The sequence below is a fragment of the Thunnus thynnus genome, chromosome 2 (assembly GCF_963924715.1).
Source record: "Thunnus thynnus chromosome 2, fThuThy2.1, whole genome shotgun sequence".
Classification (NCBI taxonomy): Eukaryota; Metazoa; Chordata; class Actinopteri; order Scombriformes; family Scombridae; genus Thunnus; species Thunnus thynnus.
In genome coordinates, this window is record NC_089518.1 from 26,996,973 (window position 1) to 27,019,261 (window position 22,289).

At 39.3% G+C, this 22,289-nt stretch overlaps 2 protein-coding genes across 2 annotated transcripts in view; one reads left to right on the forward strand and one right to left on the reverse strand.

Annotated features, from left to right (window-relative positions):
* Nucleotides 1-251: 251 nt before the first annotated feature.
* Nucleotides 252-14,590, reverse strand: prr16 (proline rich 16). The gene is made up of 3 exons (XM_067613546.1): nt 13,706-14,590; nt 7,796-8,889; nt 252-2,046 (listed from the first exon to the last, which is right to left on the reverse strand). Exons 1-2 carry the CDS (start codon nt 13,838-13,840, stop codon nt 8,017-8,019), a joined length of 1,008 nt encoding a protein of 335 aa, XP_067469647.1. The 5' UTR covers nt 13,841-14,590; the 3' UTR covers nt 252-2,046; nt 7,796-8,016.
* A 3,853-nt stretch (nt 14,591-18,443) lies between these two features.
* hsd17b4 (hydroxysteroid (17-beta) dehydrogenase 4) overlaps nt 18,444-22,289 on the forward strand; it is a 29,506-nt gene continuing 25,660 nt past the window's right edge. The window contains exons 1-7 of the mRNA XM_067613534.1: nt 18,444-18,632; nt 18,973-19,026; nt 20,059-20,166; nt 20,827-20,886; nt 21,029-21,050; nt 21,244-21,290; nt 21,613-21,697. Coding sequence (XP_067469635.1) covers nt 18,581-18,632; nt 18,973-19,026; nt 20,059-20,166; nt 20,827-20,886; nt 21,029-21,050; nt 21,244-21,290; nt 21,613-21,697 — 428 coding nt within the window. The 5' untranslated portion in view covers nt 18,444-18,580. The remainder of the gene's footprint in view (nt 18,633-18,972; nt 19,027-20,058; nt 20,167-20,826; nt 20,887-21,028; nt 21,051-21,243; nt 21,291-21,612; nt 21,698-22,289) is intronic.

The following is a 22,289-nucleotide window of genomic DNA, read 5'->3' on the forward strand; positions in this document are numbered from 1 at the left end:
TATCTTCTGGAGACAGCTGATGGCCTTTAGCACCGCCAGTCTGCTATCTCATCACACTAATCTTCAATTAACTGATGCAGCTGCTGATGCCATTTAATGTATTTTTCTTTTTGAAAGGTTCGCTTGCACCGCTTTTTGGGAACTCATTTGCAAGAGCACAGTTTATGATAAAAGCGTACAGATGTAAAATCGACACTTTCTGCACTCGAAATTATTGTCCAGTCCGTAAAATACACACAGGTACGCAAACATTTAAGTGCAAAGTGTTTACTTCTCACAAGTTATTTTCCAACAGTTTGTGGACACACACACAACAAAATATTACTGATAACCTTTTGAGACATTCCAATCTTCTTTGACTCTTGATTCATCCAGAGTTTGGTCATGAATTCAGTCTCTGTGTCCAGTGAGAACAAAGAGGTGGCGTTTACAAGTGTGGTGCCTCCAGTCTGAATGTGGAGAAAGGCTGTGTGCATCAAAGAAATTCTGTTTGCTCTCCAGCCCACATCTCTCTCACTTTTATTGATCCAAAATGCCCCGTGAAAATTTGTCCACAACTATATATTAATATTCTTCCTTTTTATTTGATTACCAATGACTTGTTGGCCTAAGAAATGTGGTAAAACCCAGGATATTTGTCTGGTTTATAGTGGCTGCAGAAGTAGAACCTGATGGACATCATATGAGGAAATGAGAGTGACATATTTCCTAACTCTGTAGCATGGAGAGCAGAGCACCCCAACTGACAGCCTCTCCACATATGCATAGAAAAACACAGTGATGGCAGGACAAAGTGAAGAGTCAGTCATGCATTCATTCAGCCCCATGCCTCCTATCTGATAAAGCACAACTAGGTATTTGGTTTACGCCATTTATATTCTCCACATTACATTTTCTCTCACACAATACCGCTCCCTCTGTAAAGTTTCTTTAAATGATGATACTGAAGCACTTGTTTTCTTCCGTACAAACACTATGCTGTTGCTATATATAAATAACTCATCCCGCTTTGCCCTGCCGAAAAGCACGCACCTCGAGGGAATGACAGCTTTCCTCAGAATAACTCTCAGTCATCCAACACAATATCAAAAATATCATCTCTTTAAATGTTAAAGTCTCTGTAGAAAAATGCCTGAAATATATAGATATCAAACATGTACATGTATATTTGTATACATATAAAATTTGATGCAAATTATTACTTCTTCAAGGATCCTTTAAAGCTGTAACTATGCCACACTGAACTGTATCTCTGCATGTTATCGTGGAAAAAGAAACGTAGCTTGCATGGCAGCAGTTGAGCACGTAGATTTTGATGTACAATGAACATAATGTCTGGACACAGATCAGTGACCACATCATCAAGTTCAAACAATTAGTCTTTCCAAAACTGCTCTGTGTATGTGTGATGTGCATACGGCACACACTGTACTGATACATACTTAACATTATTTTCTCCTTATCTGCAGTCCAGCAGAGCAGTGTTTTGCTCACAGTCGGATCTGTTGGGCTCCCTAGACACAAACAATTACAATTCTTAAAAGGCAAATTCCATCGGTTGAGTGGAGCTATTGATTTCCATCTGAGTATGCACAGAGCAAACGTCTGTGTAGACATCAATCAAATACTGGCTGACATCAATTCACCCCTGCATGTACATCTATAACTAACCTTTCTCTATCCTTTTTGATGAGCAGAGTTTCAGCAGCTTTCTAACTATTTCTATGTAACAAAAATATCATTTCCACAACTATAAATTCATCCATCTGTATGCACTTACATACAGGGACTATCATTTCTCTTTCCCCAGTCTCATAAGAATATTTCCTCCAGCTCCCGTGAACACAACTATGCCCGGAGGTTGTTCATTGCTCAAAATTCAAAGTATGAATTTGTCTGGAAGATCTTGTCTCCTGTTGGTCGAGAGCCATTAGCGCTTCCAAAATAAGGTTGATGCCTGGCCTCCTCCATCTGTGATCAGCCAGGGTCGATCAGTGTATGAAATAAGCATCCCTTCCACTTGTATCTCAAGGATCTCAATGGGCCCTGCGAAGGAAAGAGGAAACACATTAGTGTGGATATCAGACAGCGCGGAGGAGAGCCACTTGACAGAGCAGTCGCAGCACTGACGGTCGCTTTCACAGAGCAAAATGGAAAGTATATAGCGAGGTATCGTTGTCCACACACACACGCGCGCTCACACTCATACACACACACACACACACACACACAAGTCATCAAAGTTAATAGGACTGAACCGTCTGGCACATTTTCCTCTATGGATTAAAAAGCCTTCCCTTTCATGAAAACACAATCACCTAGCCTCGTGGCTCTCCTTAAATAGCTGTCTTTTTTTTTTTGTTTCTTATTCAGTTCTGGAGTGGTTCAACGAGCAGAATACCCCCATCTGGGTCATTGTGGCTTTTACAAAGCTGATCCGGAGATATTGTTTACCTTCACTGAGAAAGGTGCAGCTGATGCCTCTAACTTTTAACAATCTGCAAAGGAGCGTGAAATTCTCCGATTAAGTTTGCTTCACCACCAAAGCTCTCCAAGTTGCACTGAGCCATCTCACGCCCTTTTGCACTCTCGTACATTACATTAACGATATGGACACGTATCCCTTTAACATTAAAATGTATGCATATGAGTGTGCACACACATTTTGACAAGGACACACGCACATGCCCACTCACTTTCCCACATCATGACTTTGCCTGAGTCACAGATAAAGAAGCACCAAGACGAGCCAGTATCCATGCCTAATGTGGACCAGATTTACTTTTCAATGTTTGGCAATGTAGGTCATGTCTAGTTTGTATTCGAATGAACTTTGCATACAGTATCTCCATTACAGATGTAACGCCTCTGGCATGCAACCCCACAATTATTTGGCTTTCATTTTGTTTAATGTCTTCCTCGTAACATTTTCATTTCCAATGACTATAATGAAATGTGGTTGATTGAGGGAAACAAAAATCAAAGTAAACGATGCGTGCAGAATGGAGATGAGCAAATAGACAACTGTGTCTCTTGGCAAACTATCACCACCGACAATCAGACGGAGAAACAACAGCTAATTAATATTCATTGGCAAAAATGTGTGTCTCACACTGACACATTTATTGAGTTTTATTGTATGCTGCGCACTTGCCAGGTTGGAATATGGGAAGAAGACAATACAGTCAGGACACATGTGACAATTGTGTTATAAGACAACAAATGAGAGTAACAGGTTTACATTTACTAATGTAACTGTGACAAATTAAGCATTCAGCTCCATGAGTTTGAATTAATCATGTAAGCAGCAGGTTTAATCATTTACCCCATGAAATGAAGGTGTCGCAGCAGTGACGTCAGCTGAACGTGGGGTTGAGACTGAAAACACACAACCTCTAAATGGCGGAGCTACTCAGTCATTAGTGGATGCATAATGAGTAGGAGTGGATTTTTTTTTTCATCCCTAGAAGGTCATTTGTAATTCAAAAGGTGCAAAGTGAAGGATGCAGAGGCAGCAGCTCTTGAAAGAAAAAGTCTGTGAACTTTGATTAAACATACAAATGGAAATGTGCCAAAAGGTGTTTGCTGTACTAAGTGTCAGATATGTTTTAATAATAGCAACCCCACCCACATGTATATAGAGATACATGTGCACAGGGAGATTGGTATTCATACAGCTGCTGCCGAGTGGGAGTGAAGCATCATCTGAGGGGAGAGAGAGATAGAAATGAAGAAAGAGTGAGATAGAGAGAGAGAGAGAGAGAGAGGTGGGCTATGAACTAGAGCTGTGAGCTGTGAGCTGTAGGGAGTAGGTCAGTGCGGTTGAGTCAGTCCTGACTCACGATGGAGGCGGTGAAGATCCACCTCCTCCCTGCCCATTACAACTCCATCCTCAAGCCTGGAGCAGTGGAACTCAGATAGCCATTACAAAAACGGTGAAAAACTCCTACAACCGTGGTCAGACGAGCGGTGTTTCTGTGTAACGGGAACGATCTCAGAACAAGTCACGGATGTATTAAACAATGAACGATGAATTCAAACATAAAGGCTCATATTTTGCGATGAGAGCTGGTTAGTCAGCGCAAACGCCAAAAGAGTTTCTCCTCCTTCCCACTGTGGGTCGATTAACATATGCACATTAGTGTGTTTCCTTCACTCATATATGATGTGACTGTTTAAACTGTTTTATGGAAAATAATGACCTTGAAATATAATTTCTAATGAATCTTAATGTCATATTATAATAGATAGAAAAATATGTAAATAATATACCTGATGCAGGTCGGATAGATAATATTTCAGCAGCAAGTGAGACAGTGTGCGGGAGTTGTTTTCATTGTTTTCAAGTTGCACCTTCCTCCGACACACCTGTCACATATTCAGGTGTGCAGACATTTTTTCCGATAGATATAAAAGTTAAATTTGTTAGTTCTGTGTGCTGAAAGCTTTCTAGTAGAGATTAAAAATTGGATATGTTGGATTTTGTTCCACTGGCCTCTCACACAGTGGCTCACTTGACATCATATATTGTTAAAGTGCCTCAATACACAATGCACACAGCTTTTCAGTGTGTATTAGTCCGTGCCAGAAAACCTGTTTTTTGACCTTGTGTACCAAAAGCGGGCAACAAATGTCTGGTCAGATTCATAATCTTTTTTACTTCATCATCAGATAGCAGATAAAAAAAGGCTTTTGTAGCAAAAATATTTTTTCTCACAGTAAATAAAAGATACAGTTTCACATTTTCATATCGTACTGAAATTCAGTACTGACATTATGGCTGCAAATAACGATTATTTTTATTATCAATTAATCTGTTGATGGTTTTCTTGATTAATTAATTAGTCGTTTGGTCTATAAAATGTCAGAAAATGGGGAAAAATGACAAATACTGTTTCCCAAAGCCCAAGATGTTCCTTATAGGCTAATGTCTTTTGTCTTGAACAACAGTCTATAACCTAAATATGTTCAGTTTACTGAACATAAAATCTACTCGATATATAAAAAGCTACATGTGTGCTGCAGCTAATTTTAGCTTGACTTAAAATTCAACAGAGGAAAAGTTGGAAAGTCTCTGTAATTACAAAAAAAAAACACAAAACAAACAAATTAGTTATCAAACCTTTACAAACAACTTTGTGTTTCATCTCTGGGTTGTAGCCTGTACGCAACAGCAGGCTGTCTTAGCTTCAGTACTGTGGTCACTGGTCACTAAAGTGCGATAAATGAATAAATAAATAAATACCTAGATAAATACAAATATCTTACAAGAAAAACACAGTGGTCAGGAGCAACGCTTTTGAATAAAATTAACTTAGAAATAACTTAGTTGGGAAAAAGACACTAATGTAATCATAAACGTATAAATTATACATGCAAGTATTATGCAAATGTGTGTCCTCAAAAGTCCTGGTCAAAAAGAAGAAGAGCAACATGCACAAGGAAAAGTAATATAAACAAAATGCAGTCACCCTTATTTTTTCATTGTGTTCCCTTAATCACACAATGCCTGGTCCACAGTATCAGTGTCCTCGGTTCAATGAATAGTGCATTAGCTAGGAAGGCAGTACTACTGTATAGCAGCAAAAGCCCTTCTGATCTGCATCTATTGATGATACTGGCTACACTCCATTCTGTAGCACATTCTGCTCTGCGTGCTTGTCTCTGTGAGCGTGCTGCTGCCAGACTCATTAGGATCCATTAATACAAGGTAAATATAGTCAATGCTCTACACCGAGTGCAGTCATGTTGAAGACAAAACACGCATCCACATATGCTCTTACAAAAGAGTAAACGCAATTCATTCACTACAGCATCAGCTTCCACTGCATTACTGTTTTCTCTTTCACCATCTTTCTCTCTGCCTCTCTCCATCACACATGCTCTCTTTTCCCTCTCTCTCTCTCTCTCTCTCTCTCTCTGTGTCTGTCCCACACTTTTTTTTTTCTCTCGCTCTGTGCCCTTAACCCCCATCCTCACTCTCTCATTCTCGTTTTTCCCATGGCTGAATATCCACTGATCCCTAATCCAGATGCCGATTTTAGATTGTAAGGCCACCAAGGTCATGCATTGGATTTAGTCGTCAGTGTGTGTGCTACTTCATACACTGATTTTCTCAGCCTTATCCTCCAAGCTTCCCACCTCCACAACCTTTACACACATACAGTATATTATACACACACACATATATAATCTAAATACAGTATATGCTCTATATAAAATACAGCCTACTGTTTATGCAACACACCTGCACCCTCAGAACACAAAACCGCCCTTCCTCTCTTTCTCTTTCCTTATTTCCGTCTCTATTTTTTTTTAGCTTTCTCACTCTCTCTCTCTGTTTATCATGAAAAATATGTGCAGCAGCAGAGCTTTGTCAAGGCTAATGTTGGTACAAAGGCTGTCTGAGGCAGTGCTGTTATCTCCTGTAGTCTAATCCAGCTAATTAAGGGCATCGCTGGGAGGAAGGTGCTACTATTCTCATCCAACTCCAGGGTATGCTGTCTCCCCAAGTCTGCCAAACTGACATGTGCTTTTACACACACCTATGCACACACACACACACACACACACACACACACAGACGTGTGCACACACACACATACACGCACGGTTAAAGATACCTTGACACTTGATTTGAAAATGATTAAAATTTCAGTCACATGCGCACACAGTTCACGCACATTCACAGCACACTAGCTTTAATAAATATGCCTCTTAATAAGAGCTAATAAAATGAAGGCTACCAACTGCTCATATAGACTGAGATGGTGTGATATTACTGCGGGTTTATATTCCCTTATGGAAATAAAGGCCAGCATGTTTTCTGCCTGATTATCAGCACTCAAGAGTAGAATTCATTAACTTACTGTCCATTTAGTCTCATAGATATCACAAGAAATAATAGCGGGGGTCTGTAGAAATGGGAGTAGCGTTGCTGAACATTAATTTTATTGGAAAATTAAATGCAGGATTTTTTTTTTTAAATTAGAATTTGCCACCAATCAAAATGTCACTTCTGTCACCTAGCACACACTTCTCTCTCTTCCCCCCACTGATTTTCGCTCCCTTCTTTTGCTCCCGCAGTCTGACGCGTCAGCAAAATGTGACATGTACAGACAAGAGGTGATGAAGGAAGAGGAAGCATGAACTCACTAGCCTATATCTCAACCTTCATTGTTCATCTAGACAGGCTTGGTAGAGATGCCACTACCTGTCTGCAATGACTTTTTAATGTACTGTACTGTACTGAGTGTACTGTACATACTGTATGTACTGTATGTGTGTTGGTGGTGGAAAGTTGTTTTTGTAAATGTACAGTACCAGTCAAATGTTCGGACACACCTTCCCATTCACTGGTACTGTATATATCAGTGTATGGGAGGATCTTTAGGGCTTTGGATGAAATCTAAGGGAAGTGGGTTTTCTTGTTTCATCCAGAAGGACATGAATTAATCAGAGCTGCTCTCTGAAGGAACTTCCTGAGTTTGAGACTCGTTAGTACCAATAGCTTCCAGAAAGACACAGATACAATTTAGTTTTAGGGTTGTCAGCAGAGTCACTCCTGAAATTTTAAAGTCCGTGTACATTTTGCCGTCAATGCTCACGGCCTACAAACATCACACTCCGCACACATACGCCTACGCACGCACCAGCAAATATATACACACATGAATATACATAAACAAATAAACTTGTATGCAGACAGATATGACTCAGTGCACACATGCAATTGTTCCTTTGTTCCTCCTTTTCTCGTCCTGACAAACACGCTTATACATGCACAAACACTCACCGCTTCTTCCTGATCTCTCTGTGTGTACATCTCAGAGCCTATGGCGATGCCTTTCTCTCTATTCCACTCCTTCTCTGCATCCTTTTGTTTCCTATTTCCCAACCCTTTCTCTCTCTGTTTGGATAATCCAAAGTTCATCTTGAGTAGAAAGCGCTCATAAAGTAGAAAACACTATGAATGATTCAAGAATGTTTAAGTTAGACAGAACAAGGGGTTCGGTGTCAAACTGTGGTTGTGGTTGATTTGCGTAGGATTGTTTTCTGGGGTTTGAGGGAAGTCGGGTGAGGAGGCACACAAGGTGGAGGAGTGTTCGCTTTCGGCGGGAAACTGTGGCTGACCGAGAGGCCGCCGTTTTCCAACATTAGTTCATGGGGAAGAGAATGAGGAGGGGGGGTAGGAGAGGAGGAAGAAGAGCAGCAGTGCACAGGGCTGAGCCTTAAGTCGTTCAGCTCAGCCTGTAAGTGTAGTTCTGTGTCGTCGACATCGTATTGAAGGTCACAATCCGGGCAGTAGCCGTGGTACTGGACCTTCTCACTGAAACGGACACGCTCCCTCTCACGAGGTTCCCTGCTGGGGGCCTTGGGGCATTTGTTCTTTTCATGGTGGAGCAGAGGCATGGGCCGGGGCAATGTAGGAACAAGCCCTGACTCAGGGATCCCACTGTCACTAGAAATGAAACACGGCGTGGAGGAGAATAACTCCCTGTTTGGTTTCAATGGGAAAACCCCACCATTCCTCAATAGAGACCCGTTAGCCTTGGATATATTCCCTGATAACACTAACGTTGGGTGAGGCAGATTCTTAATGTTGTGATCCTCGGCTCTCATCGGGGTAAGTCTGGGTGGGGGTAAGGGCGGGTGGGGTTTCTTGAGTACAGTCAGGACCGCAGGAGGGTTGACGGGGACCGGTGTGATAGGTGCAGGTGGTTTGAAGATGCAGTCATCGGGGAAGAGCTTCATCTTCTCCAGGCTGGAAGCGGTGGTGGTGGTGGTGGAGCTCGAGCTGGAGTTGAGCGTGTCGGTCTTTGAGCTGTCTGTCAGTCCGTCCTCCTCCAGTTGCAGGTCGCAAGTCAAGGTGTCAATATCGTGAACAACCTGGTGACAAGAAGAGGAAGATAGCTGAGGTCAGGAATAATAAACAATGTGGCATGAGAGAAAGAACTATCACTCTCAACAAGATAAAAAAAAACCCCACTATGACACCAGTATCTGGCAGAAGAATGATGATCCTGATAGAAGATTGAAGATCAAGAAGAGGGGAGATGAAAAATGTGTTCCTGTAAGGAGTTAATGACTTTATCTCCTCAAGTTCTCAATTAATGAATTGAGAACCTCATTGTATAAAATTTAAAGAAGATACACTTTGATTTAAGAGATTGATTTATGAGATTAAAGACTGATTAAGATATCGCTATGACAACCACGCCAGGGTGAAAAGAAATATCACCACAATTTATGGGAACAGCCATGAGCCTGCCAGACTCCGACTTAAGTGATATACTGCAACAATCCCATGTACCATCACAACTGAGAGAGGTGACAATACCAACCATTTCCTGCAAGCCAAGAAGCAAAAAGTCATTTGTAACACAAAACTGGTGCTGGGACTGAATGAAATAGATATCGTCTACATAATAGCTACATACAGCGAAAGAGTGCAGAGGACAGACACAAACACAGGGAACAAATGGGAAAGGGTGCAGAAATGAAAAATAAATAGACTGTCAGTCTTCAATCAGGAAAAGTCAGCACAAATGTTTGTCATGTTCTCCTGAAAGTGAGCAAGTTAGAGATTGATGAGATTTTCAACCACAGAGAAGGTAACTAAATATAATACAAATGCTATGAGAGAGAAGAACCATTTCTACTCACAAAAGTGTCATTTGTTTTAACAGCAGCACTCATGGTTTGAGTTAATTGCAAGTAAACGACCTTGCTGTGACAGAGATAAAAAGATTTTATAAACAGGAGAGGACATTCAAAATAACATCAGAAATCTTCTCCTCAAGCAACACAACATGAGAGAGAAAACACTCTATCAGTGGCAGTGGTGCAATGATGTACCGCAAGGAGACGAAAGAAATGCACTGTGACAGAATACTTTTTAGGGAAAGGAATAGAGGCAAATAGAGAACAGTTTAAATATTTGAATGAATTTGCAATCTTGAAATGTAAGATGATTTATGAACACAGGACAAAGCAGACTATTATTGTAATTGTATTGTCAGTGAAAATGGCAGAAATACTCTGCTCAGTGCAGTGGAAATTAATGATAGCTTTTATCTCGGGACCGCATGTATACAGTAGATATTTAGATCCAAAGATAGTTCCTTTGTCCTTCAAGAGGAAATTTGTTTTCACAGCCTGAATAGGGAAATATTAAAGAACTGTTACAGCAGAAACTGGTGTGTTGGCACTCTACATGTACAAAGGCAAGAAAGAATACTGATAATAGTAGTAAGAATGCAGCAGCACAACATAAGATAATAGACTTACACTTAGAAAACTTTAATGTCCTCCGAGAGGCATTTTGTGGTACAGCACAGAACATATAGACGCATTAAAAGCACATTGGATAAACAAAAACAACAGTAGTCCAACATCATCCATAGCAACCATCATAAATATCATCACAGTCCAGGCAGCCATTTATACAGTTATGTCAATAACTGTACACCAACAATTGTAATAAAAAATAAATAGTGAGTATACTGCACATCCCCTATGTATCCATGTATGTCACATCCCTTAGTCCATGTATTTCCCCAGACTCTCCATGGCTACCGAATCTTGTTTAATTGAGTTATTGCCATGGGAATAAATGAGTTTCTTGCTCCGTTGGGTCTGATCTTGGGGTATATATACCTCAGACCAGAAGTGAGTGGCTGGAACTCCATACAGACAAGGTCCGTATGGGATGTATCCATACAGACCTTGTCTGCCTTCTCAGTCAGCCTGGTGAGGTGTGGGTGGTACAAGTCAGCCTGCAGCTCCACCATGATTTTCCCACAGGTCTTCACAAATTTCCCTAATCCATAAAACATACATACAGTACATACTGTACAGACATATATTCATGTACATATATATATATAGACGTATATTCTACTGTAACTGTAAATACAACACATTCTTTCAGGACATTGTGCTTAACTGAATTTGATTCAATATCCACTAATCAATATGCACCAATCTAGAAGGCCAACAAAGGACTGAATATACAACAAATGCATGACATACTGTACAGTGCTATCCTTAGACAGTATACTAAGTGGAACACCTCTGGTTATTGTCTCCTTTCCTACAACTGATTGCATTTCCTTCACATAAAGCAAACATTTGCATTGTGAACACATCCATGGAAATAAAAGAACAGTGAGGACAAAGTTTCTTGAAATTTCTTGAAATTACATGTACACATAATAAATATTGCCCACGGGAACCATTAGCATGGGGGAAATCAATTTAACAGACCAAATGGACTTGCTGCTAGTTATCATCTGAGGTCATTTCCTGTCATAATGACTGAAATTCAATAATGAAACATCCATGTTCTTCAGCCATTTTTGGAAGTGTGTCCAAAAACCTTTGGAGAGGAGTTCCTGTGCTTGGTGGAGTTTTTATTACTTTGATGCCCAGAACTGAAGTCTTAGACATTTTATTACTGGCTGCCTGACCAGTGAGAATCCAGCACTCAGTGAGTCTGCAGGAAGTCAAATAAAAGTTAAGCTGAACACGCTTTAAGCTCATAGCATTATGACCTGAAACAGCTGAAATAACTTCTGAGGAAAACTCTCCAGAAAGGAAAGTTAATGTACTTTCGTTGTGCATTCATGAAGTAATTATGACAATGGCAATGTGCTTATGTTCATTTTGCATTAGTCATGTTCATCTCAGAGTACCCAGTATATTAACCCACTGTAAAACAACATAACTATCATCTCAGGGTTTGAAATGCATGTCCAAACAGTGGCTTGAGAAAAGGCTGAAGCAGAGATATGGGGAAACGGTAATGAGGAGAGAAACACAGACCGAGTGAGTGAGAGTGAGAGATAAAAAGAAAGATAGAAGGCCTGGGCAGAGACAGCGATGGAGCTAAACTCTCCATGCAGTCTTTAAATGGATAATTTGTTGGGACACACACAAGAGGTAATACCAGTATCCCAGTGTGCAGCCCCTGCTGTAGGCCAGGCAGCTTCAGCGGCTATGCCAAGTATCTGGGCAGGGTCTCTCATCAGAGCCAGACTCAGCTCCAGCCCTGTCTGTGAGTTATAACACATAATAATAATAATAATAATAATAATAATAATAATAAAAATAATAATAATATTAATAATTTATTGTATAGCACTTTTCAAGCTAGGAGCACACAGTGTTCTCCATAGATAACTGCATTTCAAATGGATTATACCCCACATACTGGCTTTGATAGTAACACCCCCTTGAGGTACGTGTTTAGTGTGTGCGGTGTCAGAATAACTGATCCTCTACACAATTTCCTGCAAGCAAAAAAAGAAAGAAAGAAGGAAAGAAAGAAAGAAAGAAAGAGCGAACGAACGAAAGAAAGAGGGCACATCACAAAAAAATCACAATAGACAGATTACTATGCCTTCTTGTTCTCATTTATCTCTGGCGCCTGCTGTGAGACATTGTAAACTGCCGAAAAACACAAAAGAAATCTAATTCAGCTCAAGTTGCAAAAACAGAGTAAAGGGAGCAGAGAGGCAGGAGGAGACAGATGCTGTGTCGACTACCCATCCATAATGTAGGAACCAGAGGCTGTACGCAATAGGGTTTTATTAGAATGACAGCCTGTCATGTTAGGGTGAGAGGTTCAGCACAGCGGGCTGGACGCCTAGTGTGTGGCCAGTGGAGGAATGTAAACATCAAAAGCGGGTTAAGACTGCAGGTTATTGCAACTGGAAAAAATAGATCTGAAGCAAGCACTGTAACACGTGAACGAAATCAAAGAAAATATGTCTTTGCACACAGGCACTGCCAAGATACAGAGCAACTTGCTGCAAATAAAATCACAATATGTCTACGTATAATCCCTGAATCCTTCAGAGACATCCTCCGCACCCGCCCTGACTTCTATTCAACACCCCTGTCTCTGCATCACTGAGATTTGAATAGCCAATCAGACAGCTCTGAGAGTTTTGATCTTTAACAAGGACTCTGTGGAGAGGAGAGAGAGAGGGAAAGATGCAGAAAGGAGGAAGAGAAAGAGAGATATAAAGAAAGGATGAAGATGAGCGGATGTAATAAACACAGACAAGAAGTGAAAGATTAAGAAAGAAGATAAATGGAGAGACACCGAGAGAGAGTTTTGAGAGAGATGAAAAGTGAAAAGACAACTGCTGTATTATTTGGCAGGAGATAATTCGCAGCAAACAACAGTCAGCATTAAGATGATGAAACGCAATGCAAAAGCGCCTTCCTAGTTGAACCAACTTGCACATTAAATATTAATTGTGATTAAATTTTTCTCACTTTCATCAAAGCCTGTGAATCAGGGTGAAGCTGTCCTGTCATTTCACAGCCCATATCCTCCTGTGCCAAATGTCTTTCATGTTGGAGAGAATGATCACATACATTAGTGGGCAAGGGGGGGAGGAGGGGAGGACAGTCTGTATGTTTGTGTGTGTGTGTGTGTGTGTGTGTGTGTGTGTGAGTGTGTATGTGTGTGCTGTCATAGCCTATTCCAGGCCCAAGTGAGGTGGACGATTAGCTTTTCCATCACCTCTCAGACATGGATGTTTAGAAAAAAAGACAAGAGCATCCTCAAACCAAACCTGTAGAAATAACACATGGATAACACATGGCATGACTAGTAGTGCTTATATGCTAGGCGTTGTGTGTGTGTGTGTGTGTGTGTGTGTGTGTGTGTGGTCTCTCCTGGTTCATTTACCTCTTTCAGCTCTTTGGCTACATCCTTGAGGTCTCCCAGGATGGTTTCCAAATTCTCCACGATTGTCTTGATCTCCTTTTTCACTTTCACTTTGGAGACTACTCCTTCAGCCTCTGCATCTGGTGTCCCTGACATTCTTCAGTTTGCGGCACAGTCCGTTTCGTGAAGGATCGTGAAGTCAAATCCTTTGGTTGCCACGCTGCCACTTTGCCAACGCATTTTTATTTGTTTATTTATTTTTTTGTTGATGTTTTAGTCCTCTGTTCCCTTCACTTTTGCTCCTACATCACGGCCAAGAAGGTGCGAAGTGGCGTCGGGCAGCGCTCTATATCTCCCACTAGGCATGCGCAATAGAGCGTAACACAAAAATAACGGTTATGTCAAAATATTGTATCATACTGTCTGCCGAGACTGTCCACTCGGTTTTTTTTCTCTTCTTGCACCTTACACGTTCATGTCCAACAAAAACAACAACAACAACAACAAAAGGACGTTCCTCACATATCCTTCACGTCGAGAGAGCGCTAAATTCAACATTTTGTGAAGAAGAAGAAGAAAAAAAGAAATGTTATGGCCGCGTTAAAGAAAAAAAAATGTGTCAGCTGTAGTGAATACAAGAGTAAGCTACACTAACGGTTATCCAAACCGTTAACACCGCCGGTCGTTAACCTAATGGTCCATAATCCTCAGGCATCGACAAAAAGGTAATACACTCCTCCTTTTTCCTCAAATATACGGTTCTGGTAATGATATACTCAGGAAAGCTGCCAGGTAACGACACCCCAGAGGCACTTTCCCCCGAAAAATACCGCGGCAGTTTCATCCTGTCTCCATCGCAGCCTCCTCCGAGAGTCTGAGCAGCCAACGTCTGGGCGCAGAGGATGCTCGCTCTCTCTCTCTCTCTCTCTCTCTCTCTCTCTCGCTCTCTCTCTCTCCCTCTCTCTCTCTCTCATATTCAAATTCAAAGGGCTTTATTGGCATGAAGGTTTCAAGAACAATGTTGCCAAAGCATCAAATTTGTCCACAATAATAGTAATATGAACATTAACACAACATTAAGATTGATATATGTTAATTATATGTATACAGTATATCCTTTGTGTGTTTGTGTGTGTGTGTGTGTGTGTGTGTGTGTGGCTGCTAATCTGTGTATAATAAACAAAAAAACGTACACAATATGGGATTTTCTGGATTGAGGGTTTATGTTTAGGGAAGGATGAAGGTGTACAGTAGTATTTAAATGAATCCTTAGTTAACAGTAATATTATGGATCTATGTAGGAACAGAGTAATTCACTCAGTAACCATCTGTGTGTGTGTGTGTGTGTATGTGTGTGTGTTACCTCTTGGGGACCTTTTCCGGTATAAACAGCAAACTTGTCAGGACCAGAAGTCCTCAAGGGGACCAAAGCACGGTTAGTGGTTAGTGGTAAAGTGTGAATTTAGGTTAGGTAAAGGTTAAGGTTTGGGTTAGGCTGTCCACAATGAATGAAAGTGTCAAAGTGTGCGTGTGTGTGTGTGTGTGTGTCTAGGTCATTCACTGTCCCTCAGATTGTGGCATGTTAATACATATTGGGCAGCAACATATGCCCTGTCTCCTTGTCCTCTGAGTATTTTTTATATTTTGAGAGGTCATTAAGCTCTTTGAAATCTGAAATTACAGAGTTGAACTTGTTAAAGTGAATGCTCCTTATTTCATTGAGTGTTTTACATTGTGGAGCAGTCACCACATATTCTGTTTGCTTTTGATTGCCATGATTTTCTCTTTCTCTCTCTCTCATTGCATGGCATCTAGTAATTTGTTGCTATTTATTAACGCATGCATGAGGGAGCAGGAGTACTCTAGATCTCATTTTAAGGATTGTAACAAGATCATTTAATTTTTTTCTGGAAAAAACATATCAGACACAAATAATTATTCAAAGTAGAGTATTTTACATACATTACATACATACATCTTTAGTTTCACCCCCACTATAACCTAAAGTAAAAATGAATTAGGATTAGTCTGAACAAGAAATACTTGATGGGATACTAGCTCAAACAATAACATGTCAGTAACAAGCACCTGAAATATGCACTATGGGAACACAATACTAGCTTGAGAATGAATGATTGAATAGATTGATGAAATGTCAAACACCTAAGGTGTCCAAATAGAACCAAATAAACTTTATTCATAGCCTACACACTACAATGTGATGTAGAGTATAAATACCAAAAATAACCCGACAAAGTCATAAAAAAGTATATATATATTTAAAATAAATGCTTTGAAGGTATGTTAGGTTGTGAAATAAAATTAGGTCCTGATGAACATAAAACAGCAAGTGAGTATCAGCCGTCACACTGGAGTCGAGGTAAGGCGTCTATGAAAGCTCCCCAGATAAACAGTGTGGGTCTCTTCTTTACATTGTAGAGGATCATCTCTACAGTGGGATGTTACTTCATTGATCCAGTGTCTTTATGAGGGAGGGAGGTTAGATTTCCAGTTTACTGAAATGCATTTTTTTCCCAGCTGTACTGGCAAGTAAAATGAAGTGCGTACCAGTTATTTATTTTCAGTTGATTCAAGTATAAGTTATACTATTATACTACTATAGGTTTCCAAAAACTCTGCAATCACTGGGCAATGCCAGATCATATGTAAAGGATTTGTTATTTTACATTTCTGGCACACGGGTGAGATATTATTGTTAAATTTGTGCAGCATGTGAATTCTTGTATTCTTGCATGTGAAAGTGGCCTCAATAGGCCACTTTCACTGCAGCCATTCTGACACCATAACTGCAGGAAATGCAGGTGTAATCAGTAACATTAATTATGGCTGTGTTTTCTTTAATTTTGCCACTTCCAACTTCCTGGTATTTTGCTTGCTTGCTAACTCGTTCTGCTTACTTCGACACTTAGACGGAACACAGTCATCAATAATTTAATTAGATACACCTGTGCTTTTTCTGCTATACGTCAAAATGTCTGGTGTGAAAGTGGAATGAATATTAGACAGTTCACTAGACTGTGATGTTTTTTTTTCACATTCCCTCTATGACAATCGTGATTGTTAGAAAGAGTTATTCCTCTTGGACAGTGGGTACCATGTTGGCATGGACTACTAATCTTTCAGATTTCCTAGCTAATAAAATAATACAGAATGTTTAGCTCATGTATGTATGTTTAGAAGTAATTAAGATACATTTTCTCATCCTGTAGTCTGGGAACTTTACAATTATACTAAAAGGGCCCCAAACAGCTAGATTTACTATGATGTTTAAATATGAAAAATATTGAATTATGTTACTATTCTAACTCATTGTACCCTGAAATAACTTATAAAAGGTGCCCAAAGCGCTTAAAAAAAGCAACTGTATACTTCTACTTCATTACATTTACCTTACATATGCATGTTACTGGTTACGTCTCAAAATATAACAAATAAAATATGATGCATTATTATTGATTAAATTAATATAAATATTAAATAAAGTAAATAAAGATTGAGCATATTTTTTTTAAGCAATTTTATTTTATTGATCTTTTCTGCTAAAAAATAAACTGATAAGCAAAATGTGATAGCCTATGCTGTGATGAATAATGTATTATACATGTTGTGACACCATTGCTGATTTCTTCAACCCAAGCCAGCCTGCAAACATCCACGGGAGTATTTTTATGTAAGCCAGCAAACATCTAATAGATTTTTTAATATACAAAAACAATTTGAGATTGACTATACATTAGACATTTATTAGCTTTTTAGTTGACATTTTGCATTTCCATAGTTTTGCACACATGCTGAAATAATCTATAGCAAGGCAATTAGGTTCTAAAAGAAAATAATATATTATAAATTAAATTTTAAAAATCAGTTGTCTTGTAATGTGTTTTATATTAAAGGAGAGGTTTTTCAAGACTGTCTTAAAACAACAGTCAGGTGTCCAAATGAACACTGAAAGAGGTTTTCCTCGCTGTAATCATTTCTCCTGCTCATACTGGCTGTTAAAAGATCCCCTTCAAATGTGCATTCAATGTAAGTGATGGAGGCCAAAACCCACAGTGTGTCCACACAGTCATTTTGTGCAAAAATGCATTTAAAAGTTGATCTGAAGCTTATATGAGGCTTCAGCAGTCTGAGTTAGTCATAACAAGTGGATACCTGCCTCATTTACAGTCTTTTTAGCATCAAATTCCCTCTTTGTGTTTCCCTTTTGAGCTGCAGTGGAAGTATAGTAACAAAAAGAGGGACTTTGGCACTAAAAATACTGTAACACTGAAAGATATCTACTTGATTTGACTCATTTGAAGCTTCATATTAGCTTCAGATAAACTTTTAAATACATGTTTGCACAGAAGGAGGACTGTGGATTTTTGCCCCCCATCACTTACATTGTAAGTGCATTATGAAGGGATCTTCTTCTGAACAGGACGAATGATTACAGCAAGAAAAAACTATGTCATTGTTCATTTGGGCACCTGACTGTTGTTTTAAGACAGACTTGAAACTTTGTGAACCTTTAACACAAGGTTATGAATTTGCCATGAAATAAAATATATGCAGTATGCTGAAGGGTGAGGCTCCTAAATAGTTAATGTAAATCTAACGATGATTAACAATAATTTTGTTGAAGTAATAAAATATAAAACATAAGTAGTAGATATAGACTACGTGTGAAAACTCAGCAGTGGTGACAACAGGGTTAATAAAATCGTGGTTTCTGATTGGTCACTGCTTAGACCGCCCCCTACGTTATTGCGGAAGTGGAACTTGTGGAAGTTCACCCTGCTGCTGACTGACTCTGGGAATCACTGTTGCTCCTCTACTTGCAACTGTGTTGGTGTCCCGTCACAGCTCAGAATCAGAGAATAATATCTCACAGGGATGTCTTTGTCATTCGAGGGAAGAGTCGTGCTTGTCACCGGGGCCGGAGGAGGTAAAACTGTCGTGCAACTGAGCTAACTGAGCGTTAGCTTTATGTACTTAAATAGGTTTCGCAACGTTAGCTACGAATGCTAACCCTCTAGTTGCAAAGATTTAATAAATATATGAGCCAGGTTATTAACGCAGCTAGTGTTTAACTATGAAAGCCTCCCTTTCTATTGCAACAGACATTTGCTAGCCCTCGTACGCGAATAACACAGGGATCAAAGTGCGACGCAAGTGTGTCAAAGGGCACATACAGCAACTCCACAACATACTCCTTGATGGGGGGTGTGTTGTTCTGTTAAAGGTATACTTATAGCATTTTACTCATATGTCTTTTTTCCCCACAGGCCTTGGCAAAGAATATGCACTGGCTTTTGCTGAAAGAGGCGCCTCAGTTGTAGGTAAGCAAAATATCTTCATTTCAAATCGCTTCCTTCACTGGAGCAGGTGTAGTGGATATGATCTCATGTAGCTTCCCTAGTAAAAATGAAGCCTCGTTACCACAATGGGTGTATTATTTTTAGTTGCTTTGATGAGATAGTTTTGTCAGTATGCATGTTTACAACTTAGCATAATTCCCTGAAGTGTTAGAACTGAACTGGACAGCAAATCTATGTTTCATTAATCAAATGGTCTATTTTTAGAAATCTTACTGAAATGTGAGCTTTTTACCATAAATTCATATTACTTGCTGCTCATATACAGAAAAGGAGCAGCAGTGATCTTAATCTGCACAAGGTGACATCAGAGCTTGAGTAGAAACCTGCAGATTATTGCTCCTGCATTGCACACTGTTAAAGATGACTGCTGCTGCTTAGAGGTGTCCTCATTTTGATTTAATTACGGATGCACTGATCCAATACATCTGATTGGTGACCAATCCACAGTAAATACAGTTTCTTTGTCAATGTCATTGTGAAAAAAAGTTATTTTTGCTACCAAGTTACATTCATTCAGTCACAGCAGGTTGCAAACTCAGTTTTTAGTGTTGCAGCAATCTGTATTTTAATGTGAACTCACTTAAAAAATAATCCAATGCTTTCCACACAGTGAAGTATCAAATTGGTTCTCGGTATCAGCAGATCCCGAGTTGAGGTATTGAAATTGGTATCAGGAGGGAAAAAGTTGGATCAGTGCATCCCTAGATTTAAGTGATTTAGAGATTACATATACCCCAGAGTGAGGCATGTTTCACAGAAATGTGCATTGCATTGATTGTTATGATATCCTTTCTTTTTAGAGTCAGCAGTTGCAGATGTAGGCATAAACATTTGCCCCAAATTAACAGCTTTCCCTGCTGCCTGGGCTGAACTTGCCCTTGAACTCTGACAAGGAATCAGCTTAGCTACACTCTTCTCCTAACCTAATCACTCGTGGAGAATTGCAGAACTCACCCCATTATTGCTAATCTCTTTCTTCTCATTGCAATAAAGTGAATGACCTTGGGGCAGACACTAAAGGGGGTGGAAAGAGTTCTGCAGCTGCTGATAAGGTGGTGGAGGAGATAAGAGCAAAAGGAGGCAAGGCTGTGGCGAACTATGGTGAGAAGTTTGGAATAGCTCTTCTCTTCTTCTCTTCTCTTCTGTTCTCTCACACATCATTATCACTGTTTTTTTCTATCTCTGCTAACCTTGTAGTATTTAGGTCATGTAATGCTAGTCTCAAAAGGAATATTGATTTCAGTCAGTCTGAATACCTCACTGATAAAGCAGTCAGTGAGTATTGTTGACAGGTGTATTTTCCTCTCTCATCTCTGTGCATCTTGTATCTGTAAGAATTTTTTTTTTTTAATGAACCAAGCAAGACAACGCTTTGATGTCTTTCTTTCAGGTATTTTTGAACATGGCAAATTCGTTTGTAGATGTAATTCAAAGGTATCACTTACTAGAAAAGATGCCATACTTTTGACCCAGTTTATAACAAACGATGATGCCCAGCAATCAATACAGATGATTTTAATAGTTGAATAATTAGTTTAAATAGTTGAGTTGTCTCAGATTATTACTCAACATACTGAGCACAAGAACTTTCTTTACCATATAATAAGACGCTCATAAATTTTATTATTGTAACTGTTATACTTTGAGTTGTCATATCTATAAGAAACATTTTTATAATTGTAGCAGAACTAACTGGAACAATAAATAAGATACAGTTATGCAGAACATGTCATCATTTTATCACTATCTCTGCTGTTACAGATTCTGTGGAAGATGGAGAAAAACTAATCCAATCAGCACTGGATGCATTTGGAAGAATCGGTTAGTATTGTCTTTGGATGAAAATCATGTGGCTATCAGAGTTTATTATTCACTTCATTACTCAGTTCAATTTAAATTATCTAAATGAAATGATAGTGCTTTTAATATTGTTGTTTTTATTGAACAAAATCTTTTCTTCCAGATATTGTTGTAAACAATGCTGGGTGAGTCATTTCATGGCATTAATCACACTTTTTTGGAGGTCTAATCACATCATCCGTTTTTGGAGTGGCCCTTTGATTGCAGTTAGCATATTAATAGGAGTTTGGGGCACTGTAATCATGTTAAAAAAAGAACCTGAAGTTTCGTCACAAAGACTGAAAAGACTAAAATTCTTTCCTGCTTTTCTTTGCCAAGGATCCTTCGAGACCGATCATTTGCCAGGACGAGTGATCTGGATTGGGGTAATTAAATTATGTCCGATCTTTACATTCACTTCACTCTCATTAACTCATACTGTGTATGGGGTCATCTCATATCGTCACATTATTTCCTTTTGTTTGGCTCACCTCATCATGAAGACTGTGCCACCACGCTATAAGTAGAAGAACCCATTTGTTTTATCTTCGGCTTCTTCTACTTCAAGCTACCTTATGCTTGTAAAAACAGATTTCCTGTGTGGGAGTTTTAAAAAACTACTTCTATCTGGATCTGAGCCACAAATGTGCAATGGTATTTGTTTTGTGCTAATGTTTACTGTGTCATTCCTCTTACTCTGCATTTCAGACCTGATTCATAGAGTTCACTTGAGAGGCTCCTTTTTGGTGACCCGTGCTGCCTGGAACCACATGAAAAACCAAAAGTTTGGCAGGTAAGGAGCCAAGCTACTATCGTTTATTGATGTGGATAAAAACTGTGCTTTCTTTCTATTATGTGGGAAGGATTATTTTTGTAGATCCTACAAAGTTACAATATCTTCAGCAGACAGATCAGTGGACTGTAATCAAGATATCAGGATACATATAATGCTGTGTGATGAAGCCCTGATTCAGACTCAGCTTAAGTATCAAAGGTACTCGATGTTCTTTACGTGCCCCACTTCAAGTGGGCACTTGAGGATATGCATTTGAGGTAGTGAGTATATAAATCAGAGAATGTCTGCCATCACATTATTATACATATTTTCTGACTCTGACTCTGACTTCACAGTGTAAAAAGAATAAAATCTGCATAATAATAAAAGCCTAAGACAGCAAATTTGAGACGAATATGCAAATTACCAAAGAAAGAAGGAAATTAGTTAATTTGGGTATGCAGCACTTAAGGTTGATCTCTGAATAATTTGAATAGTATTTAAATTGATGACTGTACAAGAAGCAGTAGAGATGTGTGCAGATTCATCTCATTCTTCCAAGTCATGAAGCGTCAAGTCAAAATTAAAATTTCCACTGGACTAAACTTTC

Excerpts from the sequence above, each read along its gene's own strand:
- prr16 (XM_067613546.1), bottom strand. The coding sequence starts at position 13,840 with ATGTCAGGGACACCAGATGCAGAGGCTGAAGGAGTAGTCTCCAAAGTG. Across the intron at positions 8,890-13,705 it reads TAGCCAAAGAGCTGAAAGAG|GTTGTTCACGATATTGACAC; the intron begins GTAAATGAACCA and ends TCTTGTCACCAG.